Source organism: Clarias gariepinus, chromosome 7 (genome assembly GCF_024256425.1).
Source record: "Clarias gariepinus isolate MV-2021 ecotype Netherlands chromosome 7, CGAR_prim_01v2, whole genome shotgun sequence".
In the NCBI taxonomy this organism is placed as follows: Eukaryota; Metazoa; Chordata; class Actinopteri; order Siluriformes; family Clariidae; genus Clarias; species Clarias gariepinus.
This window is the reverse complement of record NC_071106.1, coordinates 2,030,953-2,052,500: the sequence shown is the minus strand read 5'-3', so window position 1 is coordinate 2,052,500 and position 21,548 is coordinate 2,030,953. Positions and strand designations below refer to the sequence as shown.

General features: G+C 42.8%; 1 protein-coding gene across 1 annotated transcript; it reads right to left on the bottom strand.

The window, feature by feature from the left end:
• Positions 1-11,843: 11,843 nt before the first annotated feature.
• On the bottom strand, positions 11,844-19,209 carry leo1 (LEO1 homolog, Paf1/RNA polymerase II complex component). Its single transcript, XM_053499809.1, has 12 exons — positions 19,127-19,209; positions 16,661-16,961; positions 16,204-16,583; positions 16,001-16,099; positions 15,618-15,712; positions 15,386-15,534; positions 15,006-15,185; positions 14,597-14,731; positions 14,100-14,235; positions 12,646-12,835; positions 12,407-12,504; positions 11,844-12,089 (listed from the first exon to the last, which is right to left on the bottom strand). Exons 1-12 carry the CDS (start codon positions 19,182-19,184, stop codon positions 11,988-11,990), a joined length of 1,923 nt encoding a protein of 640 aa, XP_053355784.1. The 5' UTR covers positions 19,185-19,209; the 3' UTR covers positions 11,844-11,987.
• Positions 19,210-21,548: the final 2,339 nt, after the last annotated feature.

Here is a 21,548-nt window from a genome sequence, read left to right as displayed (position 1 = left end):
AAACACACACGCAGCTGATTTAGCACACACACACACACACACACGTCTGATTCAGCTCAGAGCTAATCATCCTGGCTTTCAGGAGCTGAGTCAGATGTGTTACCGAGCATGTGACACCACACACACACACACACACACACACACACACACACACATGTTCCAGGTTAATGTTGTACTCTTTACATCATTAACCCTCTCCACACTCTCCACACTTTACTCAGAATTTCACTATAAATAAAGAAGGTTTTGTCTGTATGTTGGTCAGAACTTGTTCTTCCAGTGATCTCTTTACGTCTTATACACACTGGAGGACCAGAAACCAGTCCGTCTGTGTGTCTGTCCAGTCTAATCTCGTCACGGTATCAAGCGAAACTGCCTGGACGGAATTTAATATAACTTTTTATAAAGTCCTTATACCCCTATCTACGCGGTTTCGCGCGGTGGCCATCAGTACGGTTCATCATGATTTACCGCGAGTTTTTGCCGCTGTGAGTACGTTTCCATCTTTCCGCGCGAAGAATTAAACATGTTCCGGTCCTCGCGGAAGCTTGCGGTCCTTACAGAATTTCGCGGAATGCCAGCGGAACGTCGGCGGGCAATCGCGGCGACTCATGGTGCCTAACTCCGCATCTTACCGTGAGTCAAACCGCATAGGAGGGATAGGGGTATTAGGGGTGTTAGCAATTTGTTAAATCAGCGCCATAAATGACATTAAAAAGTTGAGTAGAAGTGAAGTTATGACATCGTACCTCAAGCTGTAAGACTGCTGGACAGAATTGAATTACTTAGATATGCAGCGTTAGGGTGAGGGTTACCCGCAAGTGTACCCGAGTACGGAGAACAAAAAACAATGTGAGCACTGACCAGCAGGGGGAGTTAAGAGTGTGTGTGGTGGGGGCAATCCTCCCAGGGCAGGGTACAAATCAATAGTGCCGAATGTGAAAACACCCTGACAGATCTAACATGGTGGGAGGGGCATACTCAGTCCGCCCTGTCAATCACAGCCAACTCTCTGCTCTCGGCTGGAGCGTTTCTGTTCCTTTCTCTATAAAGATCCCCAGAGATGTTTGATTGATTAGGTTCGAGTCACACTCATCGTTTAGAAGTCATTTATCTTCCTTAGGAACTCGTATGAGTGCACTTGGTTTCTGGACTTTACCTTTATTATCATTTCGATTATTATAGGATGAGTTATAGATTCAGCTCATAAGGCGGGATTGTAATAAATCCACATGCTGCTGTCTGTAAATGTGCACACTCTCACCTCTAACACTGGAGCTAGTATTAGTGTGGGTGTGTGTGTGTGGGGGGAGTGTACACTCACATTAACTCAAAACCTGTAATTATGTTTAATTTACTGTTCCTACAGTCTCATGTTACCTGCTTCTATTAAAATACTAAACTTTACATCATCTCAAGTAAGAATATCTGAAATCCATACAAGCAAATTGTCTAATTATAATATATTATAGATTCGTTACACATCAGGTGAAATATTTTGATTGATTTTTTAATTTTTAATTTCCATGATTAAGGCTTACAGCTCATGAAAATGAAGTATCTCAAAATGTTAGAATATTTCACTTTGGGTTTGAGTAAATTACTCAGTACTGTGGTCTGGTTTAGTACACGCATGAGGAACACTGCTGACTTGTCAGTTGTCCAGAAGGTGATCATCAACTCCCTCCAGAAGGTGTGTAATCCACTGAAGGTGCTGTGTTGAAGCGTATTGATGGAAACTTGCCTGTGAGATAAAAGTGTGGTAGGAGAAGGTTCAGGAGAAACAGGGATGACTGTGGGGATAAGAAGATGATTCAAGCTCTTTGGAGAGCTTCACGAGGAGTGGAGTGAGGCTGGGGTCAGTGCATCAAGAGCCACCACACAACGACGTCTTCAGGAAATGGACAACAGTATGTGGATTCCTGGTATCAGGCCACTCCTGAACCAGAGCCGATGTTAGAAGCGTATCACCGGGTTAAGAAGGACGAGAACTGGACCGTTCCTCAGTGGTCCAAAGTTCAGATCTTTAGGTGACACTGGTCCAGTCCACACAGTCTGAACTGGTTTGCTGATATTACTGTGCCTGATGAGACAACTCACCTGACATGAACCCTATAGAGAATCTGTGAGCTATTGTGAAGAGGAAGATGAGGAACACCGACCCAGCAGTACAGACCTGGTCACTTCATGCTAAAGGAGCCCTGACTAAGTGCTGAGTCCATAAATAAACAGAACTCTCAGCACTTCTGTATCATAGGTCTTTTTGCGATTGATCTTCAGAAATATTATAATATTTTTAAGATATTGGAATTTAAATTTTCTTGACCTGTAAACCATAATCATCAAAATTTAACCTAAAAAAAAAAGACTTATTAAACCTGATTAAACGTTGAACAGAAATAACAGGATGGATAATAATTCTTTTTTTTCTTTTTCTTTTGAAGATCTGGATAAAAAAAAGCAGTAAAAATTTACTTTCTCTTCTGAGAAATGTACTGAATAGAGACATGTGATCTCAGTAAGACGTGAGTAAAAGTATAAACTCATCAAAATAATACACAACCAAAGAAAGGACAAACAATTGCTGAAGTATCTGCAATACATAATGAGGAAAAACATCATGTTTATTGTTGTTTACAGACAGGAAGAGACTCTGTGCTGTTCTTCTCTCGCCCATGTAACAGGTATGGAGGGGTGCCAATACTTTTGAAACCCACGTTTTGCGATTACTGCAGCTTTTAGGGTTTTAGTGCAGCTGTAGGATCTTAATGAAAAACAACGCACACACACACACACACACACACACACACAATGCAGCCCCAGGGTACGGCTGTTTGTTTCACAGTAGAAATGTTTGATCTCAAATCTCTCTCTCTCCACACACACACACACACACACACACATATCCATGCACTGTGACAACAAAGGGGCTCCATGTTTATGTGTGTGTGGTGTGTGTGTGTGGTGTGTGTGTGTGTGTGTGTGTGTACTCCACTCCCTCCCTGCTGACTGAGTGTTTTCTCAGCGTGCGCTACACTCTACCAGCTCTCTCCGAGTCTCTCACACCGCTGTGTATAAATCACTCTAATTCACACTTACATTAGAATCTTAAAGACGTTAAAGTTTCTGGAGAGACTCAAAATGTGCTGACGGCTGAAAACACGTTTTAAACACTTTTTAAACAATAGCTCTATGGAATATCAGATTTCTTATCAGTTTTCAGAAATACAGTTGCAGTACAGTTCGCCGCGCCCTGATTGGCTGAGAGCAGGAAGGATAATAACACACCACACACACACCACACACACTCAGGGGCACATACGAGAGGGTAGGGGCGACCAGGAATAACATGCAGAGGGAACTAAAAAATAAACACTAAGGAGGAACGTGTAAGGGAGAAGGAGAGGAAGGAGGATAAACAGGAGAAAGTCAGGAAGTAGGGAAAAACAAGAGAAGAAGAGAAAGAAGGGCAGGAGATAGAGGTAGGGGCGAACAGGAAGGGTACGGGAGGTAGAGAAGAAAGGGTCCAAGAGAAAATAGGAATAGTATACAGAGGAGACAGGAAGGGAAGGAAGTGGGGTACAACAGGGGGAAAGAGAAAGTCAGGAAATACGGAAGACATAAGAAGATCAGGAAGTAGGAAGAAAAAGGGAAAAGTTTAGAAGAAGAGGAAGTAGAGGAATGCAGGAGAAGATGAGAACCACGACATGGGGAACAAGAAAGGAACAGGATGTAGAGGAGATCATGAAGTAGGGGAGGAACATGAGGAGAACTGAAAGTATAAAAAACATGAAAAACCAGAAAGTAGGAAAAAAAAAAGAGAAAAACAGGAAGTAGAAATAAGCAGGAGAAGAATAGGAAGGAGGAGGAAACTATAGAAGAAGAGGAGAAGAATAGGAAACAGGGAAACAGAAAATGAACAGGAAGTGTAAAAAACAGAAAGCAAGAAAAATCAGGAGAAAACAGGAAGTAAAAGATGTGAGAAGGAAAGGACGTGGGGTAGAACATGGGATGAAGTGGAGATACAGAACAACAGGAAGACACTAGGACCTTCTGTAGGGAAATGAAGGAAAACACTTCCTGTACATCGAACTCACATCTGGATTTTTCCTTATGAACCTGCACACATCTGGATTAAACATTACTGATCATTTACAAAAAAAAGAGGTTATTTTATGCAGAAGGCATATTTTCTGATGGCAAAGCTAATGTTTGTACCTTCCTGAGCCGTGTGAACAGAACAGCTGGTAGGTTTTACTGAGTGTGCTGGAGATACGAGTTCTTCTGAGAACTTTCTCACACTCGCCTCTTTTTATTCACAAAACATTAGGGTTTTTTTTGCTGCAAAACTTCTTCTGTAATGTAATTTATTTATTTATTAATTTTTAAGTTAAAGTTTTATAAATATTAAAAGGTTTTGTAAACAATAACAATAATAATGATATAATAAATATATATAAAAAAAAGATAGCACAGTACCTTAAACTTTACCACAGTACTGTATATAACATCAGGATATTATTTAATGCCAATAAGATCAATTTGCATTTTAAAGCTTTATAACGTTTATTAGCATCTTTAGGTCATTAGGTTGAACTTAAATCACTAAAACTATACAAAAAAAAAAGAACTGAGGCGGGTGAGTGGGTTTCCAAGTTCAAAAAGTCTTGTGGTACATTGTCCAGCTAAATAATAATAATAATAATGATGATGATGATGATGATAATAAAAATAATAATAATAAAATCTTGCTGTATCTTCTCTTTTTCAAAATGTGTAGATTCGCTTAAATTTAGTTTTTTAAAAGCCTACAGCCATGAACACTGTGTTAGGAGTGTGTGTGTGTGTGTGTGTGTGTGTCACATTGAAGAGTGTCTACATGACAAAAGGTGAATAACTGCGAGATCTCTGACATCAATCACGTGAAGTTCACACACACACACACACACACACACACACACACAGTTCAGCTCTAGGAAAAATCTGTGGAGGTCTTTAATCTTCCCTCATCTTACAGCTTTCTACACAAACACCTTTACCCTAAATCCCAGAGCCACGGCGACAGTAACCCCAGGCCGGTGAGATCACCTCGGCTAACATCACTACAGGAACACCAGGGTGGGGCGAGGTGCAGGACACGAGTGTGTCCCCGACACTACATGTCCATTAGAGCTGGGGTAATGATCTGATGAGTCGGGACACACAGCAGGAACAGAGTGGACCGAGACAGGTACAAGACATCACTGATGAGGGGAAACAAGAAAGTAAAAGAAATAAGATGCAACAAGTAATCAATATGCAGTGATCAGGAAGTAGGAAAACAGGAAACCACCAGAAACAGGAAGAGGAAATAGAAGAATATAGGATGAACCAGACAATTATAAAAAACAGCTGGTGGGGGAACATGTCCTCTGAGGAGTAAGACCTCTGGAAAAGCTGACGTGTGATCTGTGGCATCGATCTATAAATAATGTTTATTTATTATTTATTCCTAGATTTACTCACTGTTCTTTTTTAAGTACTGGTGTGTGTATTTCATTTTTTTTTTGTTTTGTACTCTTTACTATTATATATACTTTAATACATACTTATTAATACATAATACTAAGAAATAATGATTTGCTTTGATATATATATATCAATATATCAAAGCAAATCGTTTTATATTATATATATAATAGTAATAGTAATAGTAATAGTATATATGTATATATATTATATAAATAAAACCTATAAAAATGGAGCAGGGCGTAGGGTAGAAGAGAAGAGGAAACCACACAAAATAGGAAGTGTAAAGAAAGAAGGAACTGTAAAGTACAAGTACACAAGGGACGGGAACTAGAAAACTATGGGAAACCTTTGGGAGTGGGCGGGGCAGGACGTCACAACAAGAAGTAGAAAACTGAATTTTTCAGGAAGCTACAAGAAACAGGAAGAGGAAGTCGGAGGAAACAGGAACGAGACTTAAAGTGAAACCAGAAACCACAAGCAACAGGATATACGGCACAATCGGAAGCAAGTGAACCAGGAAGGAGAAAACAGGAAGTGTACAGAATTCAGGAAGTGTTTAATGTATACAAGTGTAAAACGACGACCCCGGTGATAACGACGGCGATTCCCCATGTGTGTAGAGTTTCATCAAGATAAACCTGTATCATTTCTTTAATAAATCAAATGTGGAATTAGAATTAGAATACGGTAAAGCACACACACACACACACACGCACACACAGAGAGCTCACTGAGTCAGAATTGATTTGGCAGACTCCACACACTGATTATACAGTAAGTCCATGTCCTGAATACGTGACTGACACGCGGCAGCCAGAACAGTGTGAGTGGAAGATTAAACAGAACAGAACAGAACACGGTTTATATTCACACTCAAACTTTTGTCCTGTAAAACAGTCACGAAGCCACGTTACATCACGTGCGATAATACAACGGTGGAAATGATGTGAACGTGGGGGTTTCAAAACTATCAAATTACACATGACATTATGGTAATTAAGTGACAACATCACTAACAGTCAGTCGTTACTGTAAGACGTGAAGGTCAGCTGTTCTGGATCAGTTCTTATAGGAACAGTATCGTGTCGAGTGTGTTTGTTAAACCCATCAAGCTCCATGATGATGAAACTGTCTCTCATGAAGACCTTCCCAGGACATCAAGACCAAAACTGAGCTCTGCTGCAGAGGAGAAGTTCATTTAGAGTCACCAGCCTCAGAAATCACCAATTAACAACCAGCACCTCAGATTAGAGCCGTTATGAAGCTTTACAGAGCAGAAGGAGCAGATAAACATCTCAATATCAACTGTTCAGAGGAGATTATTGTGTGTTTGGGATAATAAACGCCTTCAGTGTTGTTTCACAGTGTAGAGAGAAATAAACATCAGGAACGATCATGGAGATTGTGTGGAGGGGTGTACAAACTTTTGAGCAGTAGTGTAAGTGACTAAGCAGCACATTCCAGCAGGAACTATCTCATTTATAATACTGTGTCGGCTTGCACCTGCAGGATCCGGGTTCGATTCCCACCTCGAGGTGTGTGCGTGTGTGTGTGTGTGTGTGTGTGGAGTTTGCATGTTCCCCTTGTGCTGAGTGTAACAGGTGAAAAAAATAACGATAATAAAATAAGATATGCAGGTAGACACCAGGTCAGTGAGGTCAGTGTGTGTGTGTGTGTGTGTGTGTGTGTGAGAGAGAGAGAGAGAGAAAGCCCCCTCAAATCCTCTTAGGTCTATTTAAACTGTTTAAAGTCCAGTGTCTCACCGCCCACACACACACACACACACACACACACACACACACTAATACACACATTATGCAGAAAGATAGTTAGATACCGAATGGTACATTTTTCTGTTCTTTTTATAGCTACCAACAAAATAAACATGGTTTTAAAATTATTGGCACCCTGACATTTAACACCTAAGCGCCGAGTCGGCCTGAGAGGAGCGTGATCTCATGTACACACGCAAGTTTGTGCAGGGGGCGGATTTTGGCTGCTCCAGGTTTTACCCCGCGCTCTGGGCTTCCCCTGCATTCCTCTTTGTACTCTGTGCATGGTAAAGTAAGATAATGAGAGCAATCAAGAAAAATCAGTGGAATGATGAGTGAGAACCAGAGCGCAGACTTTTCCTTCACAGGGAACTGAAACGTCCGTCTGTGACCTACAGGATATTAATCGATGGAACTTCTAGGAATTTTTTTTTCCATATTAGGAATTAGCACAATATAATTATGCATTAAGGATGATGTTCAGGTTTTAGATGGTGATGTAATGTGGGGAGATATGAGGAGAAAGGTCTCTCGGAGAGATGGAACGTCTCCCTTTGTGCAGAACCATTTCAAGTTAGGTTGTACAAGGCAACGTCTGTTTTCTTTACTTCGTGAAAGAGAGAGAATAAAGGGAGGGTGGAGAGGGAACGAGAGTTTATAGCTGCTGTAACATTAGTTAACCTCAAGGAAGTAGAGGAATCAGTCAGCAGGAAGTGAGGAGAAAAAGGAACATGAGATTAGATATGAGATATGAGATGTGGGATTGTGAATATCAGATTATGCCTGTGAGATTAGGGCTATCAGATTGAAGATATTAGAATATGGATAAGAGATTAGAGATTAGAGGTATTCGATTGAGGATATTGGTTTATGGATATGAGATTAGCGATACCAGATTGAAGATATTAGATTAGGCAAATCAGATTAGAGGTGTTAGATTGGAGATATCAGATTATGGATATAATATTAGAGGTACCAGATTAGGGATATTAGTTTATGGACAGTAGATAAGAAGTACCCTGTTAAAGATATTGGATTACTGATATGAGATTAGAGGTATCAGATTGGAGATATTAGATTAGGCATATCAGATTAGAGGCGTTAGATTGGAGATATCAGATTATGGATATGAGATTAGAGGTATCAGATTGGAGATATTAGATTATGGGTTTAAGATTTAAAATATCAGAAAATCATCTAAACATAAAGGCATCAGATTACAGATATAAACTTAGAAGCAACAGATTATAAATATCAGATTATGGGATTATAAATTGTGGATTCCAGATTACAGGGTATAAGATTAGAGTTATCAGATGATGTGTACGCTACGTGTCAGCTTTATAGTGAAGAGGCCTGTGTTCCACCGAGGTGGCTGATGCCCCTGTTGAGGCCTAGATTTGAGCTTCACTGCCCTCGTTTTTTCTTTTCATCTTTACTTTTCATTACACAGGATGATAACCCTCGTTCCGTGAGCAGGGGGACGAGCACCTCTCACACCGCAGAACCCAACAGGGTTTAGGATTCTTGATAAAGTGAGCTTTGAGACGCAGACGGTTATGAAACACTCCGAAAATGTTTACAAATCCTGAACCTCCTATGAGGAGGTAATCTCTTTATTCCAGACATTCCTATCTATATTACAGAAACGGTTCTCACTTGACTGCACGCTGTAGAGATAAAAATAATCAGATGAATCTGGTTTATAAACTAAACAGCTGATGGTTTGGAATTAGAGCCGATTTGATCAGTATGTCGCTTTGCAGACGGATAAGCATGATGAAAGTGTGACGACGATGAGACATTACGGAGAGGTTGAAGAGACGGTTGGGTTTTCGGTTCATTATTCACTGTCGATTATAATAATGATTTGAAACGAAATGTTCTGGTGGAACATAAAAGATCTTCTCAAATCACCTCCTAAAGCGCTGAGCTCCTACTGCAATCCCCAGGAACATTCTGTTCCTCACTCCTTCACTTCCCCGAGTCTTCCCCATCCTCTCTGTCTGCAGTGTGGTTATGTAAGTGTGTGTGTGTGTGTGTGTGTCGCAGCCTGGGAGACCCTGACTCAAGCAGAAGTGAAAGACTGCAGTACTTCATCATCCCTCCTCCCTCTTTCTTCATGGCTTCTTTTGTCGTTCATCTGCTACACACACTTACTTCAGTGTGGAGCTGATGGTTATCAAATTTATTTAAATATTTATGTGCTGATTGAAGAAACAAGATTGTTATGAAGAAAGTGAAAGTAGAATGAAATAGAACAATAGTGCTGAATGACTGGCAGCTGGGAATAATGGTGATAAGTGAGTGGGAATTGGGAATAATGGTCAACAGTTATTGGTGACTGGGAATAATAGGGATGATTAAGTGGGAATTGGGAATAATGGTGATCATGATTTAATGGTGATAACTAGAATGATTGAGATTGGTAATTGGTAATAATGGTAATGAGTGATTGGCAATTGGGAATAGTGGTGATCATGAATGGTGATCAATAATCAGTTATTGGTATATAGGAAATAATGGTGATTACTGAGTGGTAATTGGGATTAATGATGACCAGTTAATAATAATAATGGTGACCACTGATTAGTAATGGGGAATAATGGTGATCATGAATGGTGATCAATAATTGTTAATTGGGAATAATGGTGACTGATGGTGATTGATAATAACAATGACCAGTGATTAGTAATTGGGAATAACGGTGACCAGTGATTAGTAATTGGGAATAACGGTGACCAGTGATTAGTAATTGGGAATAACGATGACCAGTGATTAGTGATTGGGAATAAGGGTGACCAGTGATTAGTAATTGGGAATAATGGTGACCAGTGATTAGTAATAATGATGACCAGTGATTAGTAATTGGGAATAACGATGACCAGTGATTAGTGATTGGGAATAAGGGTGACCAGTGATTAGTAATTGGGAATAATGGTGACCAGTGATTAGTAATTGGGAATAACGGTGACCAGTGATTAGTAATTGGGAATAACGGTGACCAGTGATTAGTAATTGGGAATAACGGTGACCAGTGATTAGTAATTGGGAATAACGGTGACCAGTGATTAGTAATTGGGAAAAACGGTGACCAGTGATTAGTAACTGGGAATAACGATGACCAGTGATTAGTAATTGGGAATAACGGTGACCAGTGATTAGTAACTGGGAATAAGGGTGACCAGTGATTAGTAATTGGGAATAACGGTGACCAGTGATTAGTAAGTGGGAATAACGGTGACCAGTGATTAGTAAGTGGGAATAACGGTGACCAGTGATTAGTAATTGGGAATAACGGTGACCAGTGATTAGTAATTGGGAATAACGGTGACCAGTGATTAGTAATTGGGAATAACGGTGACCAGTGATTAGTAATTGGGAATAACGGTGACCAGTGATTAGTAATTGGGAATAACGGTGACCAGTGATTAGTAATTGGGAATAACGGTGACCAGTGATTAGTAATTGGGAATAATGGTGATTAGTGATTGACAATTTGGATTAATGATAACCGGAGATTGAAAATAATAGTAAAGAGTGATTGTTAATTACGAATAATGGCGGAGTGTATGCTGGGACCAGTTTGATAAGTGACTGGTCACTGGCTTTACACATGACTGGTGAGTCGAGGGGTCGGGCCCTGCAAGCTTATATAACTAGAAATGATCTGGAGAGTCGTGTGAAGAGTGAAGGAGCGTCGCGAGCATCTAAAAGAGTCTAGTCTCCAATCACGACAAAGATGTTGAGTTGGGATATCTGGGAACAATATGGACAGCCATACTGGACAAGTGGAATAGCTTTTATTTTTTATCTTAGTACAGTTCGGTATGACTCCGCCTCCCAGCTCCAAACACAAAAAGGGTGGAGTCATGCGGAGTAAAAGTCAGACACTATAAAAGTTACTAACGTGAACCAACATTTTAAAATACTTAAATATTTTAGAAAATTGTTTAATCACAATAAAAAGAGACTTCATAGAGAATGCTGATGATGTATTTTTTTGGACAAACTGAGACACTTCCAGGAGCAGTAGCCTTCTCTCTGCTGAAGCACTTTCCCTGATCGATTGTGGTTTAAGATCAAAGCCCGGGACACTCGTCTCAGCGCACAGCTCATGCAGCCTCCCGGTCACAGAGAAACCACGAGGGTCGCACCAAAATAGCGCGGCTTATCTGCGTCATCGCGGGCCAATAAACCCACGGCTCTCATAATACACAGCCGGGCCGCGTCCCAGACGGACCAGCTAGCCAAGCGTACGCTGAATGAGCTAACCGTGTATTAATAGCACGCTATGAGGTTTAGAATGTAAAGAATCCCAGCCTGGACACAGGAAGAGGGTTGAAGCTCCGACACTGGAGACTCCTTCCTTCCATGACCGCGTATGTGGAGACACCGCGCACGAACGTGTGACCGAGCTGTCGCTATGGAAACCAGACCAGAACGGGTGAATTAACACGAACCTGCTCGACTGTTATGGTGTGATGAGGAAGGTGATGGTGTGTGTGTGTGTGTGTGTGTGTGTGTGTGTGTGTGTGTAACAAAACACACAGCTCAGTGTCACAGGGTCAACAGTTTCTTTATTTTCCACTGAAGCAGCTTTATAAAACACACCGGCCCCCAACACACACACACACACACACACACACACACACACACACATTAGAAAAGAAGTGAAGAGATAAACAGAGAGTTAACACTGCGCTAGTCTTCCTCCTCTTCATCACTGATGACGTATTTCTTGGCTTTCTTGGTGGACGCATCGTCCTCGTCTTCAGCCTTCCTCTTGCCCGAGTTCTCTCCCTCCTGAGACACACACACACACACACACCAGGAAATTATTACTGCACAGGGTGTGTGTGTGTGTGTGAGATTATGTTTCACATAAAAACTAAAACTGTCCAACAGCACCACCTGCTGTTAATTATATACATATGTGTGTGTGTGTGTGTGTGTGTGTGTGTGTGTGTGTCCTACATATGGACACAGTCTGGGAGGCATGTTCCCTCTCTCCTTACACACACACTTTCACTTTATAACGGACACACACTTATGATGATGCACTTAGGCAGACATTCACACACACACACACACACACACACACACACTCTCTCTCTCCTCACCTCCTCACTGTCGAGTTTCTTGGCCTTCATGAGTCGTTGTGCTTTATCCTCATCAGAGCCCTCGTCACTGTCAGACGAGTAGATCCTCGCTCTCTCCTCTGTACACACACACACACACACACACACACACACACACACACACAGCATGTAAAATCACAAACCCACACCATGATGATACCTTTACTGTCTGATGCTATAAGCTGTGTGTGTGTGTGTGTGTGTGTGTGTGTGTGTGTCACCTCTCAGTCCTCCTCCTTTGTATTTGCTCTTGATGGCGGCGAGACTGATGGCTTCCTCTCCCTCTTCCTCGTCGTCATAGCGATCAGGCTCCAGGTATCCGGCGCTCAGGCCGCGCTGGTGCTGCTTCTCCCTCATCCTCCTCTGCTGAGACTCGCGCCGGATAGACGCACGCAGACGCTCCTCCTCTTTCTACAAACAAACACACACACGCGTAAACCAACAACAACAAGTGAGTTCAACAGAAACACACCACACACTCACATCACTGACTGCAGACACGACTCTGAGGTCAGGGTTCAACATATTTATAACCTTTGAACTGAAATGACTTATACACGACCCCTAAAGCGACAGCTGTACAAACAGAAACACCCAATACACACCGTCAACAACAATCTTATTTACAACCTTATAAACTCAGAAATACATAAACACGGCATATGAGCTACACTACACTGAACAAACACCACTTTTAAGCTCCGCCTTCCTGCTTTAGGATCGCCTCGTATTGAGGAACCAACCAATCACAGATGAGTCTGAACTCTTCCCACCAATCAGGAGGGGCGTGTGACTTCCACGTCCTGTCCGTTCACAGACAGGATTCAGGGAAAACGCTCACCCCTCAGGATAGGTTTGTAATTATTGAAACCACTAAATTTTTTTTTTATTTTTGCTATTTTTGGGGATTTTTACCAGATTTTTCTCCCTAATTTAGTCGTGTCCAATTCCTCCCAGTCACTAGGGGGCTCCCACACTAAGCTTCTACCACCATTCAGTCGGGAGGGACGCAGACGATCACGTGATTCCTCCGACCCACGTGACATCACCAACCGCATCTTTTCGAACTGCTTGTGCACGCACTGTTGGGGGCGGTGTAACACACTCGGAGGAGAGCGCTACCCGCTCCCTCCACTTACATGAGCTCACTGATCAGACGCCCCTGATTGGTTTGGAGAGCGTATTAATGTGGGAGCACAAAGTACCTCTCATCCCTCCCCTCTGAGAGAGCTCGGCCAATCAGCTCTCTCTAAACCTCCGGCTGTACCACTAAATGTTCTTAAAAAATAAAAACATGACCGTACAAATGATACTTGTAGAAATATACACTGTGACACGATTATCACGTTTATATCACTGTATCACACGGCCCTCTTTATATTATATTACTGTTTCACTTAATGATTTGATTTTAATAACCGTACAGCACAGGGCTGCAAATAACCATCAATATATTAATCTAATGATTATTGAAATGATTAATCAGATTCAAAAACACCATGTTTACTCTTATCGGCTTTTAACTTCCGCTTGATGTTGTTTTGTGCGATTAAGAGAATAAAGATAAAAACTTCAGTAAAATAATAATAAAAATAATAATAAGTTTATTTTATATAGCATAACAGTGTGTGTGTGTGTGTGTGTGTGTGTGTGTGTGTGTGTGAGAGAGAAAGACCTTTATCATCTCGTTCCTCTGGGACTCGGGGTCTCGTCCAGCCATCGGCAAAATCCTGATCTTCTGTGTCTTGGAGCATCGATCGGCCAGAGAGAGAGTCATCTTCCTGTGGGTGGCGCTGTCTGTCGAGTGGGGTCTACACACACACACACACACACACACAGTAATATCAATAATAATAATGGTAACACCATCAACACCTGTATTAATTAGTTTAAACACATGCTAGTTTCTGTGTAATTGAATCCCGTGCTCTGATTGGTCAGAAGGCGAGAGGGCGGGGCAAGAAAAGAAGGAGGGGCCAGAGAAACAGATCTGAGTGGAGAACAGGTTTACAGTAATGCAGTAATTATGATTTCCATAGTAAATCCAGCGTAACTATGGTTATGGGCGTAACAGATATTGATGTGAGACTGAAGGAAGGAGTCTCCGGTGCGAGTGGGGGCGGGGCGGGGCAGGTGGGGCGGGTTGGGGTATAGTGGGGTTCAGTGCCCTACCTGAAGGTGAGCTTGGTTTTGAACACCGCCTGGCCCTGCAGTCCTGTTCCCTGTCTGATGAACAGGTGGTTGTGGTCTCCCTGTAGAGGAGCTTTATACACGTCAAACACCTCGTTACCCAGGTGCAGGGACATGCTGCGTGCACACACACACACACACACACACACACACACACACACACACACAGTGTGAATGAAAATACAGCAACTCATTAAAAAGAAATGAAACACATTCCTCTTGAAGCTCACTCCGTCACTCCTCACACTCTCAGTACAGGAAGTACAACCCTGACCTCACAGGAAGTACATCAGGAAGTACACCCGTCAGTGCTGATGATGACGTGAGTGAGGGACGTGATAAACATTACAGCGATGACGTGACCTGTTACTCGGGGTGTGTGAGCTCGTACCTGCCGTCGGACCACTTCACGATGCGCGCGTTGCTCTCGCGGATGTCGTTCCCCTCGTCATCACGGCGACTGCGCCACCTTATAGTGTTTTCTACCTTCAGCTTCAGCCTGGTCCGGCCTTCTTCATCCAACATCTCCTCATCCTCAAACTCGTCCTCATAGTACTGGGGGTCAAACGGTCTAGAGGGAGGGAGGGGGATGAGAGAGAGAGAGAGAACGTAAATAAACCTAAATTTAATCTACTGATTCATTATAATGCTAAAGGTTAAAACATACATGAACACATCCCCGTATAAATCCATACACGCCCCCCAATACACACCCATAAACCCTCCTACACCCATGGCCACACCCATGCCCACACCCATGGCCACACCCACCTGGGCTCCACACTGAGGAAGTTGGGCAGTTTGACGAAGTAAAGGTCACTTCCTAGATCAGTGCTGACTTTGGGGATCTCCACCTCGATGCGTGTCTCAGGCAGCGGCTCCTCCTCCTGCTGCTCGCCCTCCATCCCCTCCTCATTATCCTGCAGCATCATCATCATCACCACCACCATCATTATAATAATAATAATAATAATAATAATAATCACTCTCAGGTGTGTCTCACCAGTGGTTGTCCAGGTGTGGGTGGTTTCTCATTATCGCTGTCTGACGAGATGTCGTCTGCTTCTCCAAACAGATCGTCCGCCGCACTCTTCTTACCTGAACACACAGGTGTCAAAAAAAATTGGCACCCTAACGCCATGTAGACCAGCACAGCGCTCCTCCCTCCCCCCTCAGTATGTTATAGAGGGACACCTGGAGCGACCACACGACCCACTGACTGAACGCCGGGGGACGAGGTCAGTATCACCAAATCTAATGTAATCTAATCTCTCAGGAACTCCGACAGCGCCCCACATCACACCCCAGAGCGCGGTACATAGAAAACCGGTTACCGTGACAACACAGAGAACAATAAACAGTAGTAATAATGGTGCAGGTCCTCACCCCTCTGTCCTCCTTCACTGTCCGAGTCGGAATCAGACGCCACTTTCTTCTTCTTCCTTCCTATAAAGTCGTCCTCGCTGTCGCTGCCTTTAGCCGAACCTGAAAGAGGGAGCGAGATAGAGAGAGAATAAAATTAACAAAACAACAGATATTAGATCAGATTAAACACTATTATTTCCCCGTCATGTTTTGGCTCCACCCACCAGACTTGTGCTCCCTCATTTCGTCGTCTGAATGATCTCGCTCTTCGTCTGAGTGGTGCTGCTTCTCCTCGTCCTCTGATTGGTCGGAGCGCGGGCTGCCGCTCTTCCGCTCGCCCCCCCACTTCTCGTCCCCCGACTGCCCGTCTCTCACCGAGCCCTCGCCGTCCGAGTGATCCGACATCGGCGTGACGCTCCCTCTCCCGGAACGGTGGCTTCCTGCTCCAGAAACAGGACTTCCTGCCCCGGAGGCGGGACTTCCGGCCCCGGAGACAGGGCTTCCTCCTCCAGAGGCGGGGCTACCCGCACCGGAAGCGGGGCTTCCTGCTCCCGAGGCGGGACTACCCGCTCCAGAGGCGGGGCTCCCTGCATCTGACCTGTGACTGAATACACACAAAGACATTAACGCACGCAGTCGTGATGAAACCGTAACACGTGTGTGACGTTCTGGATTCCCCACCTGTGAGCGTCATCGTCGTCTTCCTCCTCGTGATGTCCCTCTGAACCGCTGTGCTGCTCCGCGTCCGAGTGCTCGCTGCCGTCTGATTGGTTGTCGTTTCCAGAGTGTTCTGATTGGTTGTCGCTGCCGCGCTCGTCCTCGCTGTCGTCTCCGAACAGCTCTTTGTTGCTCGGCTTTCCGCCGTCGTGTCCGTCATCGTCATCGTCGTGATCCCTGTCGCTCCCGCTGCCGGAGGCGTTACTGACCGAGCGCGGACGCTCCGGCTCCGAGTCGGAACCGGAACCAGAGCCGGAACTGGAGTCTGATGTAACGAGAGACATAAAGAGACAGAAGAAGCAGAGTTACTGTTACAGGTCACTCATTATTTAACCATTACATCAAATACAGCGTCATGAAAAAGTATTTACCCCCTTCATATTTTTGGGGGCATATTTGTCACATTTAAATTATTCAGATCATCAAAATAACTTTAATATTACACAAAGATAACCTGAGTAAATACAAAACGCAGGTTTTAAATGATGTCATTTATTAAAGAAAAACAGCCTCACAAACCTAACTTAGTTAAAAAGTAATTGCCCCCCATAAACCTAATAACTGCTACTATGTGCAATAACTGACAGTGAGTCTTTCACATCACCGTGGAGGAATTTTGGCACTCTTCTTTTCAAAAATGTCTAATTTCAGCCACACTGGAGGGTTTTAAAGCACAAACGACCTGTTTAAGGTGACGCGCAACAGAAACTTAATCGGATTTAAGGCAGGACTTTGACTAGGCCGCTCCAAAACCTTCATTCATTTATTTATTTTTGAGCCATCCAGAGTTGGACGCGCTGGTGTGTTTCTGATCTTTGTCCTGCTGCAGAACCCAAGTGCGTCTAGGCTTGAGGTCATGAACTGATGGACGAACATTCTCCTTCAGGAAGTTGTCCAGGTCCTAAAGCTGCAAATGTTTTCATAAAATGCTGTGTTAGTTTTACCCCAGATGTAACGGGACACACACCATCCAAAAGGTTTAACTTTTTTCTCATCAGTCCACAGAATACTCGTCCTGCAGCTCGTTAGATGATGTTCTTCTGGTTCTTTGATGAGCTCCTGGATGAGTCATCGTTGTGCTCTTGGAGTCATTTTGGTCGGCTGGATGCTCCTGATAAGGTCCCTGTTTTCTCCATCTGTGGTTGTTGACTCTCACCGTGATTCGCTGGAGTTCCAAAGCCGTAGGAATGACTGTATAACCGTTTCCAAACTGATACATGTCAAGTGCTGTGTTTCTCATGTGTTCTTGAATTTCGTTAGACCTTTCAGCGTGCTCCACTTTGTCAGACGGGTTCTGTTTAAGTGATTTCTTGATGCGACAGGTCTTGCAGTAATCAGGTCTGGGTGTGAGAAGTGAAATTTACCTCAGCTTTCCCCAAAAAGACAGAAGAATCGCAATACATAATGACATATTACTTTTTACCCATCTATAGCATTTTGTGAGTTTGGTCCTGTTGTTCCTTTGGTCACTTACACAGTAATAAACAGGCGTTACTGGGTTTTACCTCTGACTTTTACAAAGCATCGACACTGGAGACTCCTTAAACGTGTGTTTAATAAACACCTCCTCACACAAAACCTCATAGTGGATAATTGTATTACATCCACTAAAAAGGGCCATGACGGGCGGGCCCAAGCGCGACGGGCGGGCCCAAGCGCGACGGGCGGGCCCAAGCGCGACGGGCGGTCCCAAGCGCGACGGGCGGGCCCAAGCGCGACGGGCGGGCCCAAGCGCGACGGGCGGGCCCAAGCGCGACGGGCGGGCCTATTTGAGTTGTCGAATATCCCTTCATCCCCAGGGTCCAGAGATCACATAGGCCTGGTTTGGTGGCGATGGTAAAAGTCCCCTTGGAGGAGGACATTAAAATTCATTGGGGTGTTTTGCAAACGACCCAAAATAACTGACAAAAAAACACTCAAACATTCTGTTGTTTCACAAACACATCAGGATCCACACACTGCTTAATACTTAGATACCGTATTATCTGTAGTATAAATAATATCATATATTTTTATCACACTGACTTTTTATTCACAAAATATTCCATATTTCTAGAGCTAAAAACCTATTAAATAAATAACATTACAGAAGAATATTTCTATAGAAATGACCCTATTATAATTTGTATTAGAGATAATACGGTACCTGAGACTATTACCCGGTACTGTAGGTCACAGAGAGAGAAATAAAACTCTACGTTTGTCTTTAGGAGTTTAATTAGTGAGTATTTTGTAAGAAAGAAGAATTTTACAGAATATATTTTATTTGATGAATAATTAACGCCGCTCGTTATCATCAGTGTGTGTAAACACTAAAGCCGGAAACACACACACACACACACACACACACACACACACACCGCGGAACGCCACAGTTTAGTGATTAGAGTTAAATGAGAGTTAAATGAGAGTTGAGTGTATAATCATTACCGCGCTGCTCGTTGTCGCTGTCTCCATCACTACCGAACAGCTCGTCCATGTCCGCCATGATCCGCTACCGTAAATACTCAGATCACTTCCGGGTCACACTCCGCGCGCCTCTCATAGAAAAGGCCCATACAACTTCCGGGTCAAAATACCACCGCGAATACGGGTACAAACAGAATAAACTTTATATCTCACACTCCATTTAATCACACTCAGAAAGAGCTCATATTATTATTATTATTATTATTATTATTATAAATGATTATATTATTAATGTTGTTTATATAAATTATTGTTATTTAAAGAGGGTCAGTTCACAGGAGTAATGATGATAAATAAACTAATAAAGCAGTGAAAGTTCTGCCCTGAGTAACAGCTACACACACACACACACACACACAGCTCAATAAAGAGAACTGTTTGTGTGTGTGTGTGTGTGTGTGTGTGTGTGTAAACTCATTGCATAATTAAACACCACTCAGTGTTCTCTGTTTGACTTGGACATCCTGAGGAAGTGTGAGTGTGTACAGTGTGAGAGTGTACAGTGTGAGTGTGTGTACAGTGTGAGTGTGTGTACAGTGTGAGTGTGTGTACAGTGTAAGTGTAAAGTGTGAGTGTGTACAGTGTGAGAGTGTACAGTGTGAGTGTGTGTACAGTGTGAGTGTTTAGTGTGAGAGTGTACAGTGTGAGTGTGTGTACAGTGTGAGAGTGTACAGTGTGAGTGTACAGTGTGAGAGTGTGTACAGTGTAAGAGTGTACAGTGTAAGAGTGTACAGTGTGAGTGTGTGTACAGTGTGAGAGTGTGTACAGTGTGAGTGTGTACAGTGTGAGAGTGTACAGTGTGAGTGTGTGTACAGTGTGAGTGTGTGTACAGTGTGAGTGTGTACAGTGTGAGAGTGTACAGTGTGAGTGTGTACAGTGTGAGTGTGTGTACAGTGTGTGAGTGTTTAGTGTGAGAGTGTACAGTGTGAGAGTGTACATGGTACAGTGTGAGTGTGTACAGTGTAAGTGTACAGTGTGAGAGTGTAAAGTGTAAGTGTGTAAAGTGTAAGTGTGTACAGTGTGAGAGTGTAAAGTGTGAGTGTGTACAGTGTGAGTGTGTGTAGAGTGTGAGAGTGTAAAGTGTAAGTGTGTGTACAGTGTAAGTGTAAAGTGTGAGTGTGTACAGTGTGAGTGTGTACAGTGTAAGTGTGTACAGTGTGAGAGTGTAAAGTGTAAGTGTAAAGTGTGAGAGTGGGTACAGTGTCTAGTGTTAGTGTGTTTAGTGTGAGGGTGTTGAGTGTGAGTGTGTGCAGTGTGAGTGTGTACAGTACCATCAGTCATAAGATGAGAGTGATGTCACACACTGCTTATACAGTACCTCAGAGAAAATAAACAGCCAAAACATGGTATCGGTGATAAAAGTGTCTAGGTGTCGTCTAGATCAAAAAGAAACACATTTGCTAAATACAATTTAATGCCCTTTTATGTAGTGTCCCTAACTTGACGGTCTTGAATTGAAATATTTTAATGATCTTAACTGTCATTTATATGAAACCTGTCCAGTTTAGATTTTACGCGAAAAGAGAGAAACCTGAAAAAGTGTATTCTTCCTGTTGAGAATAATTAATTCCTCACTCAGCAGTGGGTATGTTCCAAAATCTTTTAAATTGGCAGTTATTAAACCGATAATAAAGAAACCTGACCTTGACCCCTGTCAGCTGTCCAATTACAGGCCAATATCAAACCTCCCCTTTATCTCTAAGATTCTGGAAAAGATACATAGAAATGGCATACATGAACTGTATCAGTCAGGATTTAGGCCCCATCACAGCACAGAGAGAGCACGTTAAAGTAAAAAATGACCTCCTATTGGCTGATCAGGGTTGTGTAACTATGCTTGTGTTAAACGTCCTCAGTGCAGCTTTCAGGGAATTAAGGGTACAGTCCCCTTCTGGTTTAGGTCCTAATTCACAGATCGTTGTCAGTGTGTACCGTAGACTTAAATGGTGATTATTCTGCATGTTCTCTAGTGGAGTTTGGTGTTCCACAGGGTTCAGTTTTAGGCCCACTGCTTTAGGCCTTTACATGCGTCCTCTGAGCAACATAATCCGTAAACATGGTATTAGTTTTCATTGTTATGCTGATGACACACAGTTATATGTCTGTAAAGTTAAGTAAAGTTAAAAAACTGGGTTTTGAGTGTCTTAGATTATATATTACTCCACCTTACGATACCACACTAATTAACTTCCTTCTGCTTAATCCTGATAAGAAAAGAAGTTCTAGTCATAGGACCACATACAGCTAGAAGTAAGATGTTAGATCACACTCTAACTTTAGATGGCCTTTCTGTTCCATCAAGTGCAACAGTAAAAGACCTCGGTGTGATTATAGATGCCAGCCTTTCATTTGAAGCTCATGTAGATAATATTACCAGGATAGC

Bases quoted from the DNA above. Each gene is read 5' to 3' on its own strand.
- leo1 (XM_053499809.1), bottom strand. From the start codon at position 19,184: ATGGCGGACATGGACGAGCTGTTCGGTAGTGATGGAGACAGCGACAAC. The intron at 15,186-15,385 runs GTGGGTGTGGCC...CCCTCCCTCTAG, and splicing joins TTCCTCAGTGTGGAGCCCAG to ACCGTTTGACCCCCAGTACT. The intron at 12,090-12,406 runs GTGAGGAGAGAG...TGTGTGTCTCAG, and splicing joins AGAAACTCGACAGTGAGGAG to GAGGGAGAGAACTCGGGCAA.